This window comes from Aethina tumida, chromosome 5 (genome assembly GCF_024364675.1).
Source record: "Aethina tumida isolate Nest 87 chromosome 5, icAetTumi1.1, whole genome shotgun sequence".
NCBI classification, from domain to species: Eukaryota; Metazoa; Arthropoda; class Insecta; order Coleoptera; family Nitidulidae; genus Aethina; species Aethina tumida.
Window position 1 is genome coordinate 27,761,724 of NC_065439.1, and position 23,085 is coordinate 27,784,808.

A 23,085-nucleotide genomic window follows, 5' to 3' on the forward strand; every position below is an offset into this window, starting at 1 on the left:
CGGGTGTTTATTGTGTGTTTATGTGTGTGTGTGTGTGTGTGTGATATCGGTCCTCGCACCCGACGACCCAAGGAAGGTCGCAGAACACCACAATCACAATTACCGGACTCATTATTGGGACTTACGTGATTGTCCCTGATTGACTGCCAAATTGCAGGCCGGTCGGTGGCTACTGAGGCAGTCGGAGACGCTGGCGGTCTTCGGAGAGCAGACAGCAAACAAATTTCTCAATTAAAATGCATTTAATTGGGATCGTTGTCGAATTTTTGTTTATTGTAATTCAAAAATTTTAGAAAGAAAATAGTGAATAATTTCATGTTATTACTGTTTTGAAATTCTTCAATAAGCTTTGAGAAAAAAATTGATTTTATTAATTAATTATTTTACTATTTAAATAATAACTCAATAACAATATAAAATATACACAAAGTAAACGAAAAACTACTTTCATTTAAACCACTTTTTCAATATGTTGTTTATATTTAAATACTGAATACATATTTTTATATTTTTATATATATATATATATATATATATATATATATATATATATATATATATATTAAAAATTAGTTATTTGGGTTCTTAACAAAATAATTAATGACAAAATTTCCGTCAAGACCTTTTGATTATCAGAAACAAATGAAACAGGTTAAAGATAAATGTTATAAATTATATTATAATTATTATTAATATATAATGATATTGTTCCCTTATTTTAACTGACTCAGAAAGTAGATTACCATTACCATTAGCTTCCTTACATTTTAAAATATAATTTTTATTCTTTAATAAAAGTAAATACATATAACTTTACCAATTTTTTTCATAATAGTGAACGCTAATTTCAGGGTAACTAAATGAATTTATTTTTGATGTATTTTAATGAATATAATGTTTGCAACTACTTCTGACGCCATGGTTCACAAAAACATTCAGAAATACCTGAAATGTGTTACCCACAATTAATACTAGTTCAAGTTCACAAAAACCTGGTCAACTATAGTTTATATCAATTAATATATCCCAGTACGCAAGTAAAATTTTAATTTACAATAGTAAATCATCAACGGAAGCGCCAAAAATTGAAATACATCCAAACAAATTTAAATTATCTGTTGCGTTGATTCTGATATATAGGCAACCCAGTATTCACGGTATGCTCATAAGTTGAGTCTCAACCTCATAATACTTCATTAGTCTACACTTTACACAACATTTTTTATAGATTTCATAGATTTCATAGATTTTATAGATTTCATAGTTTTCATACTTTTCATAGATTGTAGAGATTTTACAAATTTTATAGATAATTAATAATTCAGTTTAATAATTATAGGTCGATATAAATTTAGAGGAAATAAACGATTATAATTAATATTTATAATTAAACGATTATTATTATATTTATTATTTAAATTGCAATAATAGTTGTTTCTTGAATGTTGATAATAAATTACAGAAGTATTATTAACAACTTAAAATTAGAGTTGTTTAATTTGAAATGAGGGTAATTATATAAATTGATAATAATTAAAAACTCAAACCACTGCAAAATAATTAACAAGCACATTTAAAAACATTGCATTAAGGTAAGTATCATGAAACAAGGTCTTGTTGATTGTCTCGCGTTGTGGCAATGAAAGTTTCAAGTGCAACCAACGGCACCGTCTTCGACATCCCACATCGGCGAGTAATTTTTACAACTCGATATCACGTCCCGTTTCGAAGCAATTCCTTCCAACTTTCCATCCGATACGTTAAAGACTTTCGCGGACCTTTCTTCCTCCTCAGTTAGTAACGAGCTGGTGACCGGTGAAGAACGAGAAAATAATTTGGCTGTTAAGAAAATCACACTGATTTAAGATAATAAGGTAAGATATATTTTATTGTTAATCAATCAAGATGTAAGTAGTCATTATCAATAAAAATTATAATATATTATCTATCATTGTAGCTATATTTTTTTAATTAAATTTGTTAATGTTGTTTTACTTTATTAATTATAGGAATTATTATGTTCATTTATATTACTAAAATTTAATTATACATCATATTTTTCATAAAATTTCAAGAATAATATGAAACATTAATTTTAAAATTTATAATTTTATATAGATATATATTTAAATATTTAAATTAAATATATTTTAAATAAAAAACACTATTGTACAAAATATTTTTTTAAAAACCAATTAACTTGCAGTAAAAATGTGATGTATTGATTAACAATTTATTTTAGAAAACACACTTATTTACTAATTACAAGAAACACACTTTCCAACGGAACCTGTTATGCACTTATTTATTATTAGATATTTTCAACCCATACAAGTACATTTTCAATTTTGTTCTTTGCCGACGTCCTTTATTTGCTGATATCCCTGAATATAATATTGGATGAAAGTAGAAAGTAGAATAGGAAACTTTTTACAACTCAATGCGTTCGTAAATAGGCTTTCATGTTTAAACTCTCTTTAATGAGTTTATTTATGAGGAAATTACATCGTAAACATGCACATCGTATACAACTTAACACCTTTGTTGCAGAATTAAAAGATTTATTTTAACATAAATCATGATAATTCACTACCAGTACTACTGGGTGTGGAAGTACCTGGCCTTTGCTGTACTTGCAGTCACATTGCCTATAGCCGGATTGGTGGCTTTGAAGATCATCCAGAAGCTTTCATCGGGAAGATGCAGAAGCAAAGTATGTCTTGTTGGTAAAACAGCCATTGTTACCGGAGGTGCAACAGGTGAAAATGGATGGAAATTGAAACAAATGATAACGATTAATACGTGTTTATTTAATAAACAGGCATAGGTTACGAAACAGCTCTGGCCCTGGCCTCGAGGGGATGCAGGGTAATAATAGCGGACAAAGTGGACGCCACCAAAGCCATAAACCGCATAACACAACACACAAACAACACCAACGTGGTGCTCAAATATCTAGATTTGTCCTCATTCCAATCCGTCCGCAAGTTTGCCAAAGACATCAATTCCAACGAATCCAGACTGGACATCCTGATAAATAATGCGGGAGTCGGAACGGCCGGGAATAAACACACCGACGATGGACTTAACGTCACCATGCAGATAAATCACTTCGGGCCGTTTCTTTTGACTCATCTCCTCACTGGTAGTACTAATTTGTCTCGATTATTGTTGTGTTAGTAACAATTATGTTGTTTATTTTAGATTTGCTGAAGAAGTCCGCACCCAGTAGGATTATCTTTGTCAGCTCTGCATCGGCGTTTGTCAACAACTTATCCTTATCCAACCTCAACCCAGTAAGAGACCATCCTTTGAACATCATCCGCACGTCCTTCATCTACGGAAACTCCAAGCTGTGCAACATCATCACCGCAAATTGTTTCGCCGAGAAACTTAAAGACTCAGGAGTCACTTCCAACTCCCTTCATCCGGGCTTGGTCTTCACCGATATTTATAACAAGTCGGCCAGGTTATTGGGGCTGGAAACTTTAAGCAACATTTTCAAAGCCACAGTTGTCTACATCTATGGAAAGGTAAAGAACGAACATTTTGATGTACATTTTCAATCACAGGTTGTTTTAGTCGGTTGAGGAAGGAGCTCAAACTACCATCCACCTAGCTTGCTCAAACAAGATGGCGGGGGTCACCGGAAAGCACTTCTGGGACTGCAGGAGCTTCCCTCTGCCACCTGGGGCGTGGAACAAGAAATTCTGTGCCGACGTTTGGGAAGAAACTGAGAAACTGGTTCAGCTGAAGGAGGAGGAGAAAATTTAGAATCTAACTATGGGATTAATTCATATTTATAATTTATATTTTTTAGATTTTTGTGTTGTCATTAAAGTTAAATATATTACTTTGTTATAGATTTAAAAATATTTTATTATTAATCCTTACCACAACTGTTTGTTCAACGACTTTGTAATTATACATGGCAAACAAAGACAGTAATTCAGAAAAGCTTTGTCAAGATAGAGTGCATCATACATTTTCAATATGTCCCAGTCACGAATGTTTCTTGGACAAATTACAATTTAGTCTATTAGAAATTGATTCCTACATACATTTAAAATGTATCGATTACACGTTAAACTTTTCAGGGTCTTCTTAACTATTATCTGTACGTATCGAGTGTTTCCACCGACATAATAAGTTTAACCGTTGAAAGGTTTCAAATTATGTTTAATTCCTTTCAATTTAGTAGAATTAGATAGCCACACTTACATATGTGACCGAATATAATTTTACTGACTTATGCCTTCCTAATTGCTTAACCCTAAATCCTATATATTATAATTAAAAATATAGTTATTTAGAATAACTCATCACTAATAGCTTTAGATAACACACATATTGATTTTTAAAAAGTGGTTGTTTGATGTGGGTTATTTCGGATAAAATTATAAATGCTTACTTTCTAATTTTAGTTTGAGGTATTGATTTATGAAGTGTTTTTTTACAATCTATATGTATGCCGAGAAAATATAGACAATTGACTCCTGTCTTAAATCATGTTCTCTTGTAAGATAATAAACAATTGAAAAGAGTTTTTTAAATATTTTCATACTTTCTAATTTTAGTTTAACCATTTATTACTTAAATGTTTAAATCTTTTTAATAAATTATATTTAAGGCAAAGTAGAAATTATAATTAACTAGACATTTCTTATTTTAAGTACAAGTATTTATTTATATTTTGTCATTTATATTGAAAAATAACAATAATTAAATAAAAATAAAAATAATTTAATAAAAATACTAACAATATGTATATTAATAATAAAATGCATTACATTCATAAATCATTAAAATTGGAAAGTTAACGAATTTCTAATAATTTGCTTGTTGTTGTTGTACAGATGATTAACTCTTCTAAACACTTCATGAAACTAATTATAATCATCTACCAATATAGATTTATATTTTTAAACAATTAACAAAAAGATTATTCATTTAAAATCTTTATGGGCTGATTATAGACCCACTGACTGTGGAAAAAACTCGATTACATCATGAACAAGTCAGTCTTTCAATATGGATACGTTTTAAGGGTGTGCTGATTCTTACATCACGACCAAACACGTGTATTGGGCAAAACAGCCATCGAATGGATCGATTTTCCACAAGCCCCCAGTTTGAATATGAATTACTGGCAATCTTACCTGTGTACCCCGCGTACTTAAAAAGTTTGTATCGATTCGTTACCAAGCAATCATTTAAAACAACTGACTCACGCGAACCCATAGTAGGGTAGTGTTTGTGTCTAACGTGGTCTCGCCGCGGACTATGTCACACTTCGTCCACTTTGAATTTGGTGCATTCAGTCAGAAAACGGAAGCAGGAAGGAGGCAGGATCCACGCTGACCCCGACTAATTCATAACACGTTCTGAACATCGGCCAGTGTTAAAATGTTCGTGAACTTGTTTGTAGTGTGCCTTTGCGTCGTCCCTTTGTTGGCCCAAGCCCTGTACAAGGATAGCAGTGACGTTAATGTTGTTTTGATGGTGAACGGGTGCAGGAACAGGACTTCGGACGTGTCCTTCAACACCCAAAGTCTTGTGAATGCCGCCATTTGGACTACGCAAAGGATCAACTTCTTAGAAGTTACCAATCCATTGAAGTTTGGCCTCAGTGTGATACAAACTTGTACGCAAAAAGACTCCATTAATGCTGTTTTCAATATGTATAACAGCAGTGAAGAGAATTATCTTGTCGGATTGATCAGTGAAGAAAGGCTTGATTTACAAGTGGAAGAGTTAAGTGATGTTCTGGGTATAAAAACAACAACTTTACCAAAAGTCTATAAGCATATGGTGAAAAGTGCAGTGGAATTTTTGGGCATGATGAACTGGTATCAAAATGTAACTGTTATAGTTGATAACGAAAGGATTTTAAGTGAGTTTTATACGTTTACAACCAGAAAATTTATATGTGTCAACAATTATTTTACATTAAGGTACGTTATTCTCATCACACCTTTCCCTTGTAAATTATTTATAAAAAAGGTTTACACCAGGAAGTCTAATTTTCTAATGACTAATACAATTTTCCATGAGTAATGTATGATTTAATTAAAACAAAATACTTTTCTTCTGTTATTTAAAATAAATTTTTTGATCAGTCTTCACATATATAGTTTATAAATATCTTCACAATTCTTTAACTATACATATAATTTCAAAAATAAAAAATGTTACAGGAGAAACCATCACACAAACTATAACATATCATCAGACACTGTGGTGTTTTTTGGAAATAATGAAGAAATTCATAGTTTTATAAATGAAACTGAAGATAAGATTTCTTATAATAATATATTAATAGTACCAACGGATGGATCGGTGCCAAGAGGTAGGAAAGTCTTTAACATGAAAAATTTTAAAGTCATACATCAAATGAATAATTTCAGTAAATGATAACACTCTAATTTTAGGTTTGCCAACTGATTCTTACGTGATCATTCCTAACTACACTCCACTATCAAAGAATTTTAAGAAAACAACAAATGTAGAGTTGACTCCTCAACTATTCGACATAGCAAGTCCTTTATTAAACTTTGCTTACACAATTGGTGATTACCTGAAGGAAAATTGCAATGACACATTTTACAAATTAAATTGCCTCAGGAGCAAATTCAATAACGATTTTCCACGTAGGACGTACCCACCTTCGGAAATATTAGATGATTTGAAGATACAACCTTTAGAAGAACACTTTGTGTACAACGTGTATGTTGTGGATGTCAACAACGACACGGAGAGCTTGACCAAAAACAACTTTCTACTTCCCTTAACCAAAGTTTTCACTTTCAATTTCTTGACTGGGAAGTGGTTCGTCCATAATGTCTCTGTAATACAGGAAAATTTGGAACTGCACAACGAAACAATAGAATACTGCAAGGAGAATGCCAATTATTGTATAAACAATTGTAAAAACTACCTAGAAAGTTACCTGGAGAATCAAGAAATGATATCAGAAACAATTTTCTCACAAATCATCATTAGAACCGACGCGTGGGTGTACGCGTTCCTTTCCTTGTCTGTCCTAGGCATTTTGTTCTGCATTGCCATTCTAAGCTTCATTCTTATAAGTATCTGCCGCAGAGACATTCTGGAAGGCAATCCGACGCTAACCATAACCCTACTCATAGCTGTGATGCTTATGTTCTTGTCCGTTCTGCCATTCTGCGTCAACGTCACATCAGGTACCGCCAGAGACGTGGTGTGTCTTCTAAAAGCGTTGGCAGTAACACTAACCTACGCCCTGGCCTACTCTCTTCTTTTGTCAAGATGCATTTTGTTGGCTTCCGCCTCCAAAGAAATCGGTTTCATGTCACACGTATCAGGAAGCGTGCAATCTTTCTTGTGCCTCTTCATATTCGGAGTCCAAATAGCTCTTAGCATTCAAATTATCGGTAGATGTGCCGACTTTTTCAGAGGGTACACGTTTATCTTCTTCATGTCCTACGACATCATGTTGCTGATGTTGCTGCTGTGCCTCTGCCCCCTGATCTACAAATGCCAGAGGAACTATCGTGAAGGGAAGTACTTCGTAATCGCCATTTGTCTGACCACAATCGTCTGGTGCTTTTGGCTCCCGTTGTATTGTTGCATGGGCCACAACTGGAAGGAGCCCATTTTGTGCTTCGGAGTCGTGAGCACGGCCAGCATCTTCCTCGGAAGCATCTTCATCCCCAGGACTTATCTAATGACGATTGCCAACGCCAGGGATAAAATCACGAGCAGGCTGCCCTCGCTGGCCACGGCGACCAGTGCCATCGATATCTACAGAGCAAACACGCAAGTAGGTAAATTGTTGATCATCGAATTTCTTTACGAATTAATTTTGTACTATTTTAGCCCGTCTACGATTGCGTGAATGTGGCAGCCATAAACGCAGTCAACGTCGCCAGAGCGGGAGTCGTAGGCACAACAATACAGCAGCCGGATCTGTATTCCTGTCCAACGCTGCCGGATGATGATGATATTGACTTCCGTTGTGACAGTCCGCTAAGTACGGACAAAGTGACGAGATTTTAGATTTTACCTCGAGTTCTATTTATTAAATGTGTTGATTTTACATTTTTTCTGCGTTTCCGTTTTTTGTGTGCAATGCCGATGAACTGGGTCAGTAACGATTTACGATGTGATGGGAATTAAATGATGAAAATAGTAGTTTGGGCATATTTTAATGAGGAAGAAGACATAGAGGTGCATCCCAGTAGCACCAAATCAATTTAATATTAAGTTCTCTTCACTGTTTGATGTTTTCTTTGAGGGCATTTTCTGTGTTTAATAGTTAATAAATGTTTTGCTCATTTTATGAAGATGACAAGTAAAACTAGCATTAAGCTCTTAAGATGTTTAAGAAAAACTAGTGCATACAATACTGTGTTAACCATATTACACATATTTATTGTTAATATTATATTAATATTAAATATGTTCAGTGAATTCAATATAATAAGTAATTAGAACATTTAAGATACAATTAATATTGTTACAATGTATAAAATATCTGTATCCCAGTGGTAATTAATCTGAATAAACATACTTTAACAACATTATTGATCTTTATTATACAAAGTAACATCTTCAGCTTCCATCTTTATTTATAAAAATATCTTAAATATGATTATTTTCAATTTTGCCTCAAATTTTTACTGCTTTTGAAGGATTAAGCCAAGCAAAACATAAAAATTAACTCAAATATAAATAACTCACTCACAAATTTCTGTTAAATATTCATACTCCATTAACATTTCCCTGTACTGCTACAATAAATATACGATGTGTAAAATTTCATTTTCCATTTGTCCTCCCGGTGTCCCTGTGCCTGTATGGGGCAGATAACGAGTTTACTGCCGTGGTTTTCCACTCGAGCTGCAAATTTCTCATTGAGAATCACTCCTGGCAATTTATTGTCCGTAATCAGTTTTCAGGAGCAACAGATGCTACCACCACGGCATCCTGAAAAGGTACATTCAACAGTTGAGGCCGCACATTCCTACAGGATGGAAGGAATTTTGAACGTGTTGAGAGACAGCAATATTTTGGTTTTTGTTATTGTGTATTTATCGTTCCTGTTGGATAATGTTTTATTAACTGTTGTGGGTGAGTTATATAAAAAAATTTGTGTGTTGTAATGCCTTTGTCTATCACAGTTGAAGCTGCATGTAATCATACAATAAGGAAAATTATTGTCTTATTAATATTATTTGAAAGACAATTATTTCCAGTAAATATTTAAGAAGATCAATTCAGTACAAGTACAATTAATATTTTAGTGCCAATCATCCCGGATTATCTCTTCTCCAACGTCTTAAATGTGACTGTGGCAGATGAGAATTCCCACTTCGGTCCCGCATCTTTGAGTCCCCTCCAAAGAAAATACGAAACCTTGGAGGACGACAATGGACCGTTGGGAGCCTTGCTTGCTTCCAAAGCCTTCGTACAATTGGCTTTTACACCAATCGTCGGATATCTAATCGAAGTACTTGGTTGTAACATACCTTTGCTCTTGGGATCCTGCAATATGTTACTGGCAGCAATTTGTAAGCTTAGTGTGCCTCGTATATATTCGTAAATTAACACATTATTTTCAGTGTTTGCATATGGAAACTCCTACGGAATTTTAGTTTTGGCACGAGCCCTCCACGGTAGCTCTTCGGCCGCCATAGCAGTGAGTGGAATGTGCATTCTAGCCAAAAATGTGCCCAAAGATTTAAGGTTTAAATTTATGCCCTTGGCTTTTGGAGGCATTGCTCTGGGTGTTTTAATTGGTTATCCGTTAGGTGGGGCAGCTTATGAACTGATGGGCAAGGCAGCTCCGTTTCTGATGATAGCTTTCTTCATCAGTATTAGCATTGGTAATAATATTTAATTAATTTTAATTAATAACTAATAATAATTAATTTTAGTGCTTCAAATAACATTACTTCAAGAAAATGATATGGATGAGTTACCAGATGTGCAAACAAGCTATTACGATTGGATTAACTTGCTCAGAGATAAGTCAACTTTGATTATAACCGGTGCTATATGTATATGCACTTCATCGATGGCGATCTTAGAACCTTGTGTGCCAATCTGGCTTCTAGGTCATCTGAATCCACCGCCATCGAAATGGCAACTGGGAGCTGTATTTATTCCAGATAGTATTGGTTACTTCATTGGCTCACATTTTGCTGGTAACAACGAACAAGTCAGACGAAACAACAAGTATACTTTATTTTATTGCAGCATTATTACCAGTGGCACCATGGAGAACCACAATAAGTGCGATGGTTTTAACAGGCTTGAGCTGCTGCGCTTTGCCACTTGCCAATAATTTATTCCAACTGGCAATTCCACACTTCGGTCTTGGGTTGGGTGTTGGAATTGTGGATGCTGTTTTGGTGCCATTACTGGCTAATCTGGTTGACAGCAGGGGCAGCTCTCAGTATGGTCCAGTTTATGCTTTACAACAAGCTTCTGTTAGTCTGGCTTATTCCTTTGGTCCTCTTTTAGGAGGTGAAGCTGTTCGAGTGTTTGGATTTCCATGGCTAATTAGAATTGTTGGGTTTATGAATTTATTATTTTGCCCCTTATTGTTGGAACTTGAAAAGAATAAGGTAAAATTGAGTGTACATAAATTGTACAAGTGTCTATTGATTTCTTTACGTTTCAGGAAAATAGATCCCAATTGTTGGGTGAAGATGTGGTATCTTCATATTCAAGTTTTGAAAACACTAATACTTCAGATGAATGGAAATAAATTATAACAATTTGTCTACTTTATGACATGGACCCAGTTGAAGAGGAAATGTTTCAAAAAATCATAAAACATTTTCTGCTTTATACTTATAATAGAATAAGTATTACTAGATTAGACATATTAATTAAATAGAATCATTTGTAGATATTTAACCTTTCAAAAGAACTTCTTACTGCTTTCGTGGATTATCTTTTACTAATATATATTTATGCAAATATTAAATATTATTATATCATTTATTTGTTCTTTCTTCCCCAAAGAAACTATTTATTGAAAGCTACAAAAGTGTTCAAAACGAAAGCATTTATATATCTGTTCCTAAATCAAAATCCATAGGAACGCTATAAATAACAATTACCCTAATGAAAACAAAATTAGGGAATTTCTTTATTAGCAATCCACGCGTGTTGGGGTTGTAAAAATATTCCACATGGACCGTCGCCTCACTAAATGGCAAATAAACACGGGAGATCCGTCTTAACTTACTGTCCAAACATTGAGATCGAGTTAAAGCAAGTGGATTCAGGCTCCAATGCTAACTTGTAATCCAGTTAGGGGGGTAACTGTTTGCCGCAAAAACCAAACAAAACCACCCCGATATTAGATCAGATTTAAAACATTCAGCACGTAATACGACCGCCAGGCACACGCAGAGGAATTGAGAAAAAACAAATCTCTTTAATCTAGTATGGTAAATGAAATAATTAAATATATCTGGCTTTTTGATCACAATAATTTATTAATTAACAACACATATATTTACAAAACATAAAACAAATATCACCAGTTCTAAATACACAAAGGTATCCATCCAATACACATCAATACACGACTTACATTTTACTATTAATTAAATAATTGTTGCATTGTTCACACTCGCAAAAACCTGGCACATAAACGGGGTTGGGCAAGACGGGTTGGCACCCCAAGGGCTGCGGATTAAACAAGGGTAAGAACGGATAGAATCTGTGCATGAAGACCTTGTTGCTGGCTATGAACGAAGGACTGTTCACATGAGATGGAGCTAAAGTTTTGGTCAAAAGCTTGGAGGAGCCACTTCCGACCGGTTTGAAAGCGGAAGTGCTTGTAGGTTCGTCCTTAGCACTACTTGAGTCCGATTCGTTTTCGGTTTTGCTGGGATTCATGTTGAAGTGTTCTATGGCCTTCAACAGGTCGTGGTTGCATCTCTTCAACACCAACTCCAACACGGTGCGTTTCTTGTTCGGAAACAGTTTGCTCAGCATGTCCAATGACGCGGGACTGACGACCACCTCTTCCTGAGGCTCTTGCGGTGGTGCTGGACGTTCTGGCACCGACTCCGAAGCGTCCGGCTCCGGTGAGGTGACCTGCATCCCGTATATTCGACCCGGGGGTAGATAGTCGTAGCTTCTTCCACTTTCCGCCGACACGAGGTGCAAGGCAATTGCATCTTCCGCGGCTTGTTGGCGTTTTAGGGCCACCTAAAACGTAATTAATGTTTCAGTGTGTGTTCAAGGAGCACTCGTGGCACCGGATAGATTAGTCCGTTTTTTGCCCACTACATTTATTGGCTTAATATTAAACAGAAACGTGACACCGTTCTGTCAGTGGCGCTCGGTTTGAATAAATTGATCGATATTCCATTAGGAGAGTATCAAGTGTCTCTTGAATAAATATATCTACATTGGTAATCATTGGCAAATCTGATAGCCTTTTTCAGCTTGTGCCGCAACCCCAAAGTCAACAACAGTGGTAGCCAACACATGTTCCACACACAGATATTTAATCACAGCAAGTGGATAAATTTACAGCATTTTCAAAAATAAAAATTCATTGGGTTATCTGTAATAATTTACCTGTGCAGCCATGATACGTTGTCGCTCTTTGATGAGACCACATTTTGTACAGGAGCAATTTTTATAGATGCATTGCTTTTTGTGGCCTCTCAGTGTTGAAATCATACCGTGATTTCTACATCTGGCACATTTTGGAACCCTTGCCGACCGGTTACTTGACAACATTCTGAAAAATAAACAATATGTTAATATTTTGTTACCGAAAACTCCCACATAATCATAATGTCATAATTTCTTTTAAGGAAATTGTTATTCAAAAGATATTGATAATATATTTAAGGTTAAATAATGAAATCTTGGTTGTGAGTAAATATATCTTATATATTTAAAAAATAAATTTAAATATTTAATAATAACTAGCTTGGATTTATTAGATTATTAGCAAATAAATTACAAAATACTAATTAAAAATTGGAAAAAATTAAATTAAAAGGTTATACTACAATTAGACAAAAAAGACACCTTTTTGCTACTTCAAAGTCAATTTTCAAACAAAAAAAAATATATTTAATAAAGCTTTAGAGAATTTCAGTCTGAAATAATCAAGTAAATTAACTTGTTATTCCATTTTTAAAGAGCTACAACCAAAACAACACAACCAACTATACTCCTGAACCGTTTATCAAGTAATTTATATGAACAATCTAATTAATTTAAAATTGACGTTGGAAGTAATAATAAATTTAACCCTATATATATTTTAATATTTTTAATATGTATCTTACTTGGTAGATGAAAATAAATATTTTAATAGAAAGGAACTACTAATTATTGTAAAAAAATAATAATAAAATTAATTTATAAATATAACTTTATTGTACGTAAATAAATCATAATAAAAATTACTTATTAAGTCAAAGACAAAATTATATAAATGTCTTGAATGGTAAATGTCTTGAATGGATGTTTATTTTTATTTTACTTTTATTATTTTATTTTTTATTATTTTCAACTACTTATTATTCCAAAAAATAATAATGAAATATATTAAATTATAAATTTATCAATATAACTTTATTCTACGTAAATAAGTCATAATAAAACTTACTTAAGATAAAGATTTAAATAAAATAATTGTTAGATGATATGAATGTACAGAATGGTAACAAAATAATATAAATAAAATATTTTAAGGAGGAATTTGTTTAAAAATTAAATGTCAATTATATATAATGAAATAAATTATGTTTATTTTTATTTTACTTTTCTAATTTTATTTTTTGTATCTACTTTAAAGTACATTATTTTATTTTTTTAATTATAGTTATTGTGAAAAATAATAATGAAATTAATTAAATTATAAATTTATAAATATAACTTTATTCTACGTAAATAAGTCATGATACTTAACTTAAGATAAAGACTTAATTAAAATAAATTGTTAGCAAAATGATATAAATGTCTTGAATAGTAACAAAATAATGTGAATAAAATGTTTTGAGGAGGAATTTGTTTAAAAATTAAATGTCAATTATATATAATAAAATAAAGGACGTTTTTATTTGTTGTACCTACTTTAAAGAACATTATTTTAAATTTAGATATTTACTTTTAAATACAATCAAATTAAAAATATTTATAAATTTACATAATACATTTACACATACATTTAACTAACAAAAACTGTTAAAACAAATATGTAACAAATGTTATTTTATTTTTTATATAATAATATTTATAATTAAAAAAAAATAAGTCCAATTTAAATTTATTTACACAGTTTAACTAATATTAATGTAATGTATTTTTAAATAGAAAGGTACTTACTTTTTTTAATTTAATCTTAATTGTTTCAATTAATATTTCTTATATTCCAGTTATGTGTATGAATTTTTAGATATTTATAAATATATTAGTATTTTTTATAATTGTGTTTCATATGTATAATCGATTTTAAAATTAATTTTAATAATAGTGTGCTTACTTGTATGATCCACTTAACAATGTTTTTTATAAGTCACCCACAAAGAAATTTTTCTACTTCACCAAAAAAACAACGACAACGACAAAACTTTTCTCCCGACCGTGTATCCACTAAACGATTATAACAATTCGATTGAATGAACAAAATTGCACAATGGATACGAAGATTTTTCAGGTTTCAGCACCGATGACGCACGTGACGCGATTTCAGCCAATGAAACGCCGCTGAAATTCAGCCTCCCTGAACAAGGACCAAATCGCGGCCAATGGAATCGCATGCGATTCATTTACACCGCCTCCTTTCAGTTACGTGTAATATTACACATGTTTATTTAGTTGATACAAAAGTATTTTACTTAGGACATGAACTTAGAATGATTGGCTGTCGTAATGGACGTGCACCTAGTTTCTTAAGTGGTGTCTATTATAATTTCAGGAGGATGATAATAAATAACCATTAAAATGTCAACACGTAGTATTATTTAAAACTTTGCCCTTTTCTTACGTATAAATAGCCAATGTCTCAAACTTATACTGAGAGTTAAAAATGAGTACTTGTCGTGTGTTTGTTGTAATTTTTTACCTGATCAACAATTGTTCTACTACTGATAATGTAACTCAAGAAAATGTCATTAATTTTCAAAACACTATTGATTTCAAAACTCTTGATGACATTGTTGAAACGACACATCAACCCAATGTTGATGATCAAGGATCTACTGAATTTATTGCTAATATTGTTCAGGAAACAGTCATTTTACAAGAAGATGGAAAAGATACTTCTAAATACAATCCCATAAAACTTACCATGAAACAAGGTTTGTTAATGAACCAAGTTTTAGGATTTTATGCTTTAAAAAAGAGTAAAAATGATGAATGTGTTCAACACTCCTTAGAGTTTAATAAAGCTCTCAGAGCTTTTGAACCGTGGGCCTTAAAAAGTAAGTAACTTCTGAACTACACTATGCGACGGTAACATATTTAATATCCTGTACTACTATAATTTGTTCAAAAGCTAAGGTTGAAAATGAAGAAGAGTTCTGCTCATCTTCTTCAAATAACTATAAAGTAAGACAATGGTCATTTAAATTGTATGAAATAATGTTTATTGTATGTAAAACTGTTACAATAAATTATCAAAACTATTCTTAATGCTTCGATAACTATAAAAACACCTTTTAGTGTTTGATTCATCATCAAAGCTGCAGTCTGGAATTTTATTGGGCAATTTATTTGAATTTGGATCATACTTACAATGTTTAGAAATTTTTGCCAACACCGAAAGTGGACCGATATTTGGAAAACATTGCACCATCAAAATAACCCCCAGTATATCACTAATAGAAAAAATTGTGGAATTCAGAAATGTATCCAAAAAAGTCAGTGAGTTTGTAATTAGATGCCTAAAAATTAATTCGGAGTTTTTCAGAGATTTTCAATAGTTGAAGAACTGGTTGAGAAGGCAAAATTGAGGTGGTCAATATGCGTACCTCACAGTTGTCCAACTGAAGATATACTCGAACATTTTGAAAAAGGAATAATGGAAATGGCAACTGGATTGGAACTGAAAGTAACTCTGGACTCAAACTATTGCAATACTGTTTTTGACAAACCTCAAATGGGAAGAATACAATACATCGTTCTGTAAGTTTTAATTATCTTGTTGGTTTAATATAAATTTAATAATTTTAGAGCAATTTTGGGTACGTTTGTTATTATTGCCTTAATAACAGCATACCTAGACTACACATCGGTAGACGTAGAAAAACATTCGTTCATTAAAACGTTCTCCGCATACTCGAACTACAAAAGGATCATCAGTAAAGGAATAATACAGCCCGAATTCAATTTTATCCATGGTCTACGATTTTTGAGTACCTGCTATGTAATTTTGGGCCACAGATACATTATGTTCATGATTGATCCCACTATCAACAGCTTAAGTGTCTTGGATGTACCAAATTACCAATACTTATTCATACATCCTAAACCCACAATTATTTCTAGTGGATTTTGGAGTACCCCAGCTCCTTGATCCTCGGCAGTACCGTCAGCGTGGACTCCTTTTTCATGATAAGCGGAATGTTGTTGGGCATGGGATTCTTCGACCAAGTAACTAAAACCGGCCAATTTAACCTGTGGCTCTTTTACATTCACAGATACTTAAGGATTACGTCGCCTCTAGCCATTTCGGTGCTGATTTGGTGCACCCTGGTTCAGTTTTTAGGTGACGGGACGCTCATGTATGATGTTTACGTAAATCACCAGCAGAATTGTCAGTTATTTTGGTGGTCCACGTTGCTACACGTACAGAGCTACATTAATCCGGGACTCTGGGTAAAATTCATTGTGTTTTGCTTATTCTTTCCAACGTATGTATTTTTAGTGTAACTATCCGACTTGGTACTTGTCGTGTGAGATGCCGTTTTATTATTTTTCCCCAATTTTGCTGTATCCTTTATGGAAGTGGCCAGTTTTGGGAGTAATTAACTGTGTGGTGTTTTACTGGATATTTTTTGCAGTGGGCTTCTATTTGGCTTGGGCCAATGAGTATTCAGGAGATATGTTACCCATAACGTAAAGCACCAAACTGTTGCAATTCCCAGTTTTACTATTTTAGCTTTGTAGAGACCATTTATTGGTGACAGACTACTTCAAGTATTATTACACTCAACCTCACGTCCGAATTCCACCCTACATCATAGGAATTGGTCTGGGATACTTTATATTTAAAACCAAGGGTGTAAAAATTGAAATCTCAAAACCACTTAATTTATGTTTGTGGACTGCCTCTCTTGTAATTATGATTGCAACGATTTTGGGCAGTAGAGTGTTTCAGCTTGAAAGTCACGTCTACAATGTTTGGGAATCTGCAAGTTACTTAACCTTTGCAAGATCTGCCTGGACGGTTTGTTTAGCTTGGGTTGTTTGGGCATGTTTGAATGGATATGGGGGTAAAGTTGTTTTAATTATTTAATTCAATTAATTTACTGAAATATTTTATTTTCTATTTGTAGGAATTGTAGAACATTTTCTGTCTTCACACATGTTTAGAATATTTAGCAGAATATCTTATTCAATGTTTCTGTTTCACACAATTATTCAATTATCCATGGGTGGAAATATGAAAGTGTCAACCTATTTTTCCAATTTTAATGCAGTACGTATTTTAGATTTTTATAATGCACATCACAATTCTATTGTCATACTTTATAGGTTTATTATGCAGTTGCTGATATCACCATCGTATCAATATTTGGGTTTCTATTCACCATATTTTTCGAAATCCCCATGAACTCAGCTGCATCGATGATGTTTAATCCGAAAAGGGGTAATCTATATTGAATTAAGTATTTTTTATACTTAAATCAGCTTTAAATTTCAGCCAAAAAATCTGTAAAACCAATGCCCATCAATAAATAAAAAAGTGAGTTCACACCAATGTAATATTTAGTCCAGAAAATATTTTCTGTAGTTCCTTTGAATAAAGATAGCGAAGCATATGTGCGGTATCATTGTAGGCAGGGGTCCACTTTATAAAAAGTGTCACCGATTTTTTTTAAATATGATACGGATATGACTAAGTCGGGTTTAAATAAACAAAAGCCCATTAGAATCGGTCGGTGCATATGTGCATATACAGGCCACCCACAATATAAATCTGATCCTTAAATATAACCACACAACGTGTATAATGGAAAATATGCAGTCGGTGACTGTTTAAGATGTGTCTATTTGTTTTTGCAAAGTACGTGGTTAGGATAAATTTGATTCGATAATATAAATATTAAAAAAAGTAATTTACGTTTTTAACGACACCAACAAACAAATTCATGTCTTGGTACAGGTTTCTGGACCATCTGAATGAGTACCTTTTCTGGTACTTAATTTTACACATTCTTCATTAAGGTATTATATGTAACAATTATTAAATATTTTCAGTCTATATATATATATAATCTTGGTGAGTAAAATCCTAATCAGATTTATCCATTAAATTGTTATTGTACGTATAAATAGAAAATACAATTTAATTGTGATTTGTTGAATGGTGGATCCATTAATAATGCATTCGGTGTTTATACGTTCAAAACAATGTGTTTAAATGATGGGCAGCAGTTTCTAGCCAAATGTAAGTATAGATTCATTAAATATTTGTTGTTTTTGACGACCGAAGAGTTTACATTTGTTGTAACACTAATTGACTGTGTAACTCACCACAAATAAATCGGTCTAATTTCAGAATATATTCAACATGTTACTTACTACAGCTCGACTACAACAGGCTAGAAAAAAATAACAATCATTAATACTTTATATTGTATATAATTATATTTTATATATTTTCCTTCGTTTATGTTGATCATTAATTCTAAAAGAAAGACACCTCATTATTTTGAAAATGTTGATGAATTTACATACAAAATTTTATTATTTTTAGTCTGAGAATAAGAATTTTTTTATGAATTTGACTTATTTGATGTGACGGAATCTTACTTAATTTCTTAGAAATTAATAATATAAAGAACTACTTATTATTAATTCTATGTGAAATTTATGAAATTTTCTTTAATTGGACGTATCCATTATTTCAAATTGGTGAGATTTAACTTTTAGTTGTCGCGCCGTTCAGCAGGAAAGTCAGAATCCAGTGTACGATGTGTGACGTATTACTGTCAGCTTGTAAAACAAACACAAGTCCATTAGATTGTTGCATAACAGATGTCATTCCTGGACCACCCAAAATTCGGTCTTACAGGAGTTTCCGACAAAAAAATACCTGATCCTACCCTAAGCGCATGGCGTTTACCCTAAATAAATAAATAAACAAAAAAATTAAAAATAAGCCATATTTACCTGTGTATTTTCTATAAATCTAATTATACAAAACAGTGTGGCGAATTTATTTTTTAATTCGATTGATTCCCTTCTTGTTGTGCCAATATAACCTTAAAGTAAAGAAATACAATATCTCTACAAAGCTTAATATGCTGCATCCTAAGAAAAATCCAACCATTCCTCCTAAATTAACTGAAAATGGAAAAAATGTTTTTCAATTGGTGTTGTGTGTTTTATATTACCCAATAAATCAGTAAAACCAAAGATGACATCCCTTTTCAATCTCATATTTGGATAATTTCTAATGCTCCACCTTAATTCCGAAATATTTTGGATTGATTTTTTTCTTACAATTTCGTCCTGATAATAATTGTCATCGTCACAATTTGCATGACAGTTACATTCCCCTTTAACGAGAATCAAACGTTCTACAAAAAAATAAGATATTTATAAATTGTTTTTAAACAAATTGAGACTTGGTACCTTTATATTTTGCTAAACAATGTAGACCATTGACATTACATATTTTTTCACCATCTAAAAAATTGCCCCTTAATAAATAAAATTTCAACAGATCAAATCTTTTAGCAACCAACCTAATTTTCTATAAAAATGTGGAATACAACCACACAGTCGCTGTGCCAAAGTTATTCGACACTCCATCCTACACAAAACATAAGAATAAACTGGTGAATGGGGTAAGTTACTTTCATCCGGAAATCGACATTTTCTTTGTGACACCGACAAACTTTTAATCCCCTCATTGCTAACTATAGACAGTGCTTTAAGTCGTATTTGCAGGAAGTGATCGTTTGGAGATATCACACCCTTACTGACTATATCCGCAACTTCGTTTGGTCCATGAAAGTAAATCTGCAAAAAAATGTATATAATCTGACTTCCAAGTAACATACAAGGTATACCTTAAAACCTGATGTGATATTTATAACATTAATGAAGCTTTCACCATCCAAATAATGCACCTTGAATACTTCCTTTTTCTCCAACAAACTCCACGAGTCATTTTCCCAGTACGATGGACTATTATAAACACCCATGTTGGAATTAATGGTATAACAAATTCCCATTTCAGAAATTACTGGTTGTAATTTCAAAGCTACTCCAGCTGATGTTTGAAATGAAGGTTGGAAGATGTACTGCATCTCTTGCAGCAAAGTTAAGTACTGTTCAGCGAAAATTTCATCTATATATGGGATATTTTCAAAATTATCATAGGTTCCTGATGCCAGTGATAACATGAATTCTTTCAAAAGTGTTTTATTACTCACTGTGGAGAACTGTACAAAATAATCGACCAGTTCTCTGTTGATCTTGGATGTAGGACATATTGTGGCAGCAGGAAAATTAGTACTCCAATTAAAATGATCCCTTTCAATTGTGATTACAGTTGGGTTGCTAAAATATCTGGTAAGTGTGGCAGAAATTATTATGGACACTGTTATAAATAACAATGCTGCTAATAGTGAGAAGAACAGTTTTTCCAAGGGGTAAACCTTTGAATGCCTAAAATGCAAGACAGCAATTGAGCTTTGTTTAAAGTATGACTTTATGTATTTAAATGATGTCTTATATTTTAGTCTCATCTTCCTTAATAGCTGAAAGAACATTACTAAAGGCTAACGTAAATACAAGAACATTATGTGATGATTTTTAATAGTCAAGTTGCATGATTTAAAATAATAAAAGCTTTATAAAAGTTCAAACTATATTTCTATACAAAGTTACATATTTGTGTCGATTCAAACAATAAACATATCCGATAGGTTGATTATTTCTTTGCCCTAGTTTCATTTCCATATTTAATAACAAACCAATAAAGTCTCAGTGTAAAGAAATACAAAATTTCCATAACACTCAAAACACTGCAGCCTAAAAACAATCCTACCATACCTCCTATGTACACTAAAATAAAATAAAAAAATATTTTTTTGCCATCATTTACGAGTAAGGAATCTTATACCCAGAAAATCTGAGAAACCAAATATGATGTCCCTTTTAAGCCTCATTTTTGGATATTCCTTTAGTCCCCATTGCAAATTAGAACCCAAAAACCATTCTCTAGTATCCATGTCTTCAACAATGTAGTTTACTTCATCACAATTAGCCAAACATGAACACACACCTTGAAGAAGAATCAGTTGCTCTAAAATATCACTTTTAGCTAAAATCCAAATGTGTTGGAAAACTTAAGTACCTTTATATTGTGCCAAACAATGCATTCCTTCTACGTTACAGATTTTGTCACCATCTGAGAAGTATAATATAAATAAATTGAACCTTTACTTACTTAATTACTTACCTAATGGTCTATAAAAGTAAGGTAAACAACCACAAAGTTTATGAGCCATTGCCATTCTGCATTCTATCCTGCAAAGTACATATGAATAAGCTGGCGAATGACGAAGATTACTTTCATGAGAAAATCTACATTTTCTTTGATGAATATTTAAATTTCTGGTATTGTCAGTGCTGAAAATGGTCATTCCTGATAAGTACAACTGAAGAAAATAACCATTTGGTGAAACTATCTTTTTACTTGCCACATCAGCTACTTCGTTGGGGCCATGAATAAAGACCTATTGAAACAATATGAATCTTAAGACAATAGTTGTGACTTTAATGATAAAATTTACCTCGAAACCAGTCGACATATTTATAACATTGGCAAAGACTTCACCGTCTAATGGATTAACATAAAATATGTCATTAGTTTCTACCAAGTCCCATCTTTCTGCCTTCCAATAACTGAAAAAACATAATCGTATACTTAATTGATTTATGGTTACATTTGGGTCATATTACTTGGGTGAATTATAAACTGCTAGTTCAGAATTAAAACTATAACAAATCCCCATCTCTGTAATCAATTGTTTTAAATAGAATTGACTGCCAGTGCCTGAATTTGTGACTGAAGGTTTAAAGCTGAACTTCAATTTTAAAACAAGATCTAAATAATCCTTTGGATCTAAGTCATCATAGGGTAACACTTTGTCAAAAGTCGAATAACCTGCCTCCGCCAAAGACCGAAGGAACAATTTGAAGTAAGTTTTGTTCTTCGCCGACGATTCCTCAACATAAATATCTAACTTATCCTCATCAACTTTAAAGGTTGGGCAAATCGTAGCAGCGGGGAATGAAGTATTCCAAGAAAATCTGTCTCTTTCCATGGAGATTACAGTAGGACTTTGGGTGTATCGAGCGATTGTCACAGAGGTTACCTTATAGGTACCAAATACTGCCGCTATCACCACCCCAGTCCAAATCACCGTTTCCACCGGATGTCTTCGGGGTGCTGCAATGTGATAAAATCCATGGATGGTGCTCATGCTGAAGTAATGATTAATGAAATCCGTGAAAATTTGACATCTTGATGACTCTTTTAATTTTAAATTGAGTTTACTTTGAGGCTTGGAAAAAAATTTTCCAGATTTGACTTGCTTTTTTGCCATTTCAGTAACTAACAATAACTCACTGGTTTATGGTTTTCGAAACTGTAATTACAATTAGGTGATTTGATGCTTGAATATGAATTTGTTCCATTGTCCACTAATAGCTATGTTATTCAAACCTATATTACGCATTTCTTTTGTGGGAGGATATATCTGAATAAATAATAAGTATGTATTGCATTTATTTGTAATAAATTATTTTCCGATAGGGTAGAAAAACACTAAATTACATATTATGATTATATTCAATAAAAATTTTGATTAT

At 32.6% G+C, this 23,085-nt stretch overlaps 6 protein-coding genes across 7 annotated transcripts; 4 read left to right on the forward strand and 2 right to left on the reverse strand.

Annotated features, from left to right (window-relative positions):
* Positions 1–1,615: 1,615 nt before the first annotated feature.
* Positions 1,616–3,859, forward strand: LOC109604534 (retinol dehydrogenase 12). Its single transcript, XM_020021069.2, has 5 exons — positions 1,616–1,874; positions 2,551–2,759; positions 2,822–3,145; positions 3,205–3,533; positions 3,583–3,859. The coding sequence occupies exons 2-5, from the start codon at positions 2,579–2,581 to the stop codon at positions 3,772–3,774; spliced, it is 1,026 nt and encodes a 341-aa protein (XP_019876628.2). The 5' UTR covers positions 1,616–1,874; positions 2,551–2,578; the 3' UTR covers positions 3,775–3,859.
* A 1,425-nt stretch (positions 3,860–5,284) lies between these two features.
* Positions 5,285–8,561, forward strand: LOC109604523 (protein bride of sevenless). Of its 2 annotated transcripts, none has more exons than XM_049967426.1 (4): positions 5,285–5,954; positions 6,198–6,349; positions 6,432–7,805; positions 7,858–8,561. In XM_049967426.1, the coding sequence occupies exons 1-4, from the start codon at positions 5,407–5,409 to the stop codon at positions 7,974–7,976; spliced, it is 2,193 nt and encodes a 730-aa protein (XP_049823383.1). In that variant the 5' UTR covers positions 5,285–5,406; the 3' UTR covers positions 7,977–8,561. The 2 variants fall into 2 exon arrangements, with proteins under 2 accessions (XP_049823383.1, XP_049823382.1); XM_049967425.1 differs by having other exon boundaries at positions 6,432–7,801.
* A 438-nt stretch (positions 8,562–8,999) lies between these two features.
* On the forward strand, positions 9,000–10,898 carry LOC109604524 (chromaffin granule amine transporter-like). Its single transcript, XM_020021060.2, has 6 exons — positions 9,000–9,111; positions 9,285–9,551; positions 9,603–9,866; positions 9,918–10,187; positions 10,240–10,610; positions 10,667–10,898. Exons 1-6 carry the CDS (start codon positions 9,012–9,014, stop codon positions 10,751–10,753), a joined length of 1,359 nt encoding a protein of 452 aa, XP_019876619.2. The 5' UTR covers positions 9,000–9,011; the 3' UTR covers positions 10,754–10,898.
* A 590-nt stretch (positions 10,899–11,488) lies between these two features.
* LOC109604525 (doublesex- and mab-3-related transcription factor A2-like) lies at positions 11,489–12,753 on the reverse strand. Its single transcript, XM_020021061.2, has 2 exons — positions 12,589–12,753; positions 11,489–12,213 (listed from the first exon to the last, which is right to left on the reverse strand). The coding sequence occupies exons 1-2, from the start codon at positions 12,751–12,753 to the stop codon at positions 11,587–11,589; spliced, it is 792 nt and encodes a 263-aa protein (XP_019876620.1). The 3' UTR covers positions 11,489–11,586.
* A 2,476-nt stretch (positions 12,754–15,229) lies between these two features.
* On the forward strand, positions 15,230–18,014 carry LOC109604527 (nose resistant to fluoxetine protein 6-like). The gene is made up of 10 exons (XM_049967460.1): positions 15,230–15,452; positions 15,694–15,890; positions 15,941–16,155; positions 16,204–16,465; positions 16,519–16,848; positions 16,898–17,088; positions 17,140–17,465; positions 17,529–17,671; positions 17,728–17,842; positions 17,897–18,014. The coding sequence occupies exons 1-10, from the start codon at positions 15,320–15,322 to the stop codon at positions 17,932–17,934; spliced, it is 1,950 nt and encodes a 649-aa protein (XP_049823417.1). The 5' UTR covers positions 15,230–15,319; the 3' UTR covers positions 17,935–18,014.
* Positions 18,015–19,414: 1,400 nt separating this feature from the next.
* LOC109604528 (pickpocket protein 28) lies at positions 19,415–23,077 on the reverse strand. The gene is made up of 11 exons (XM_020021062.2): positions 22,174–23,077; positions 22,005–22,116; positions 21,671–21,947; positions 21,566–21,619; positions 21,332–21,514; positions 21,152–21,273; positions 20,274–20,534; positions 19,947–20,223; positions 19,834–19,887; positions 19,593–19,778; positions 19,415–19,542 (listed from the first exon to the last, which is right to left on the reverse strand). Exons 1-11 carry the CDS (start codon positions 22,818–22,820, stop codon positions 19,415–19,417), a joined length of 2,301 nt encoding a protein of 766 aa, XP_019876621.2. The 5' UTR covers positions 22,821–23,077.
* Between the last annotated feature and the right edge of the window lie 8 nt (positions 23,078–23,085).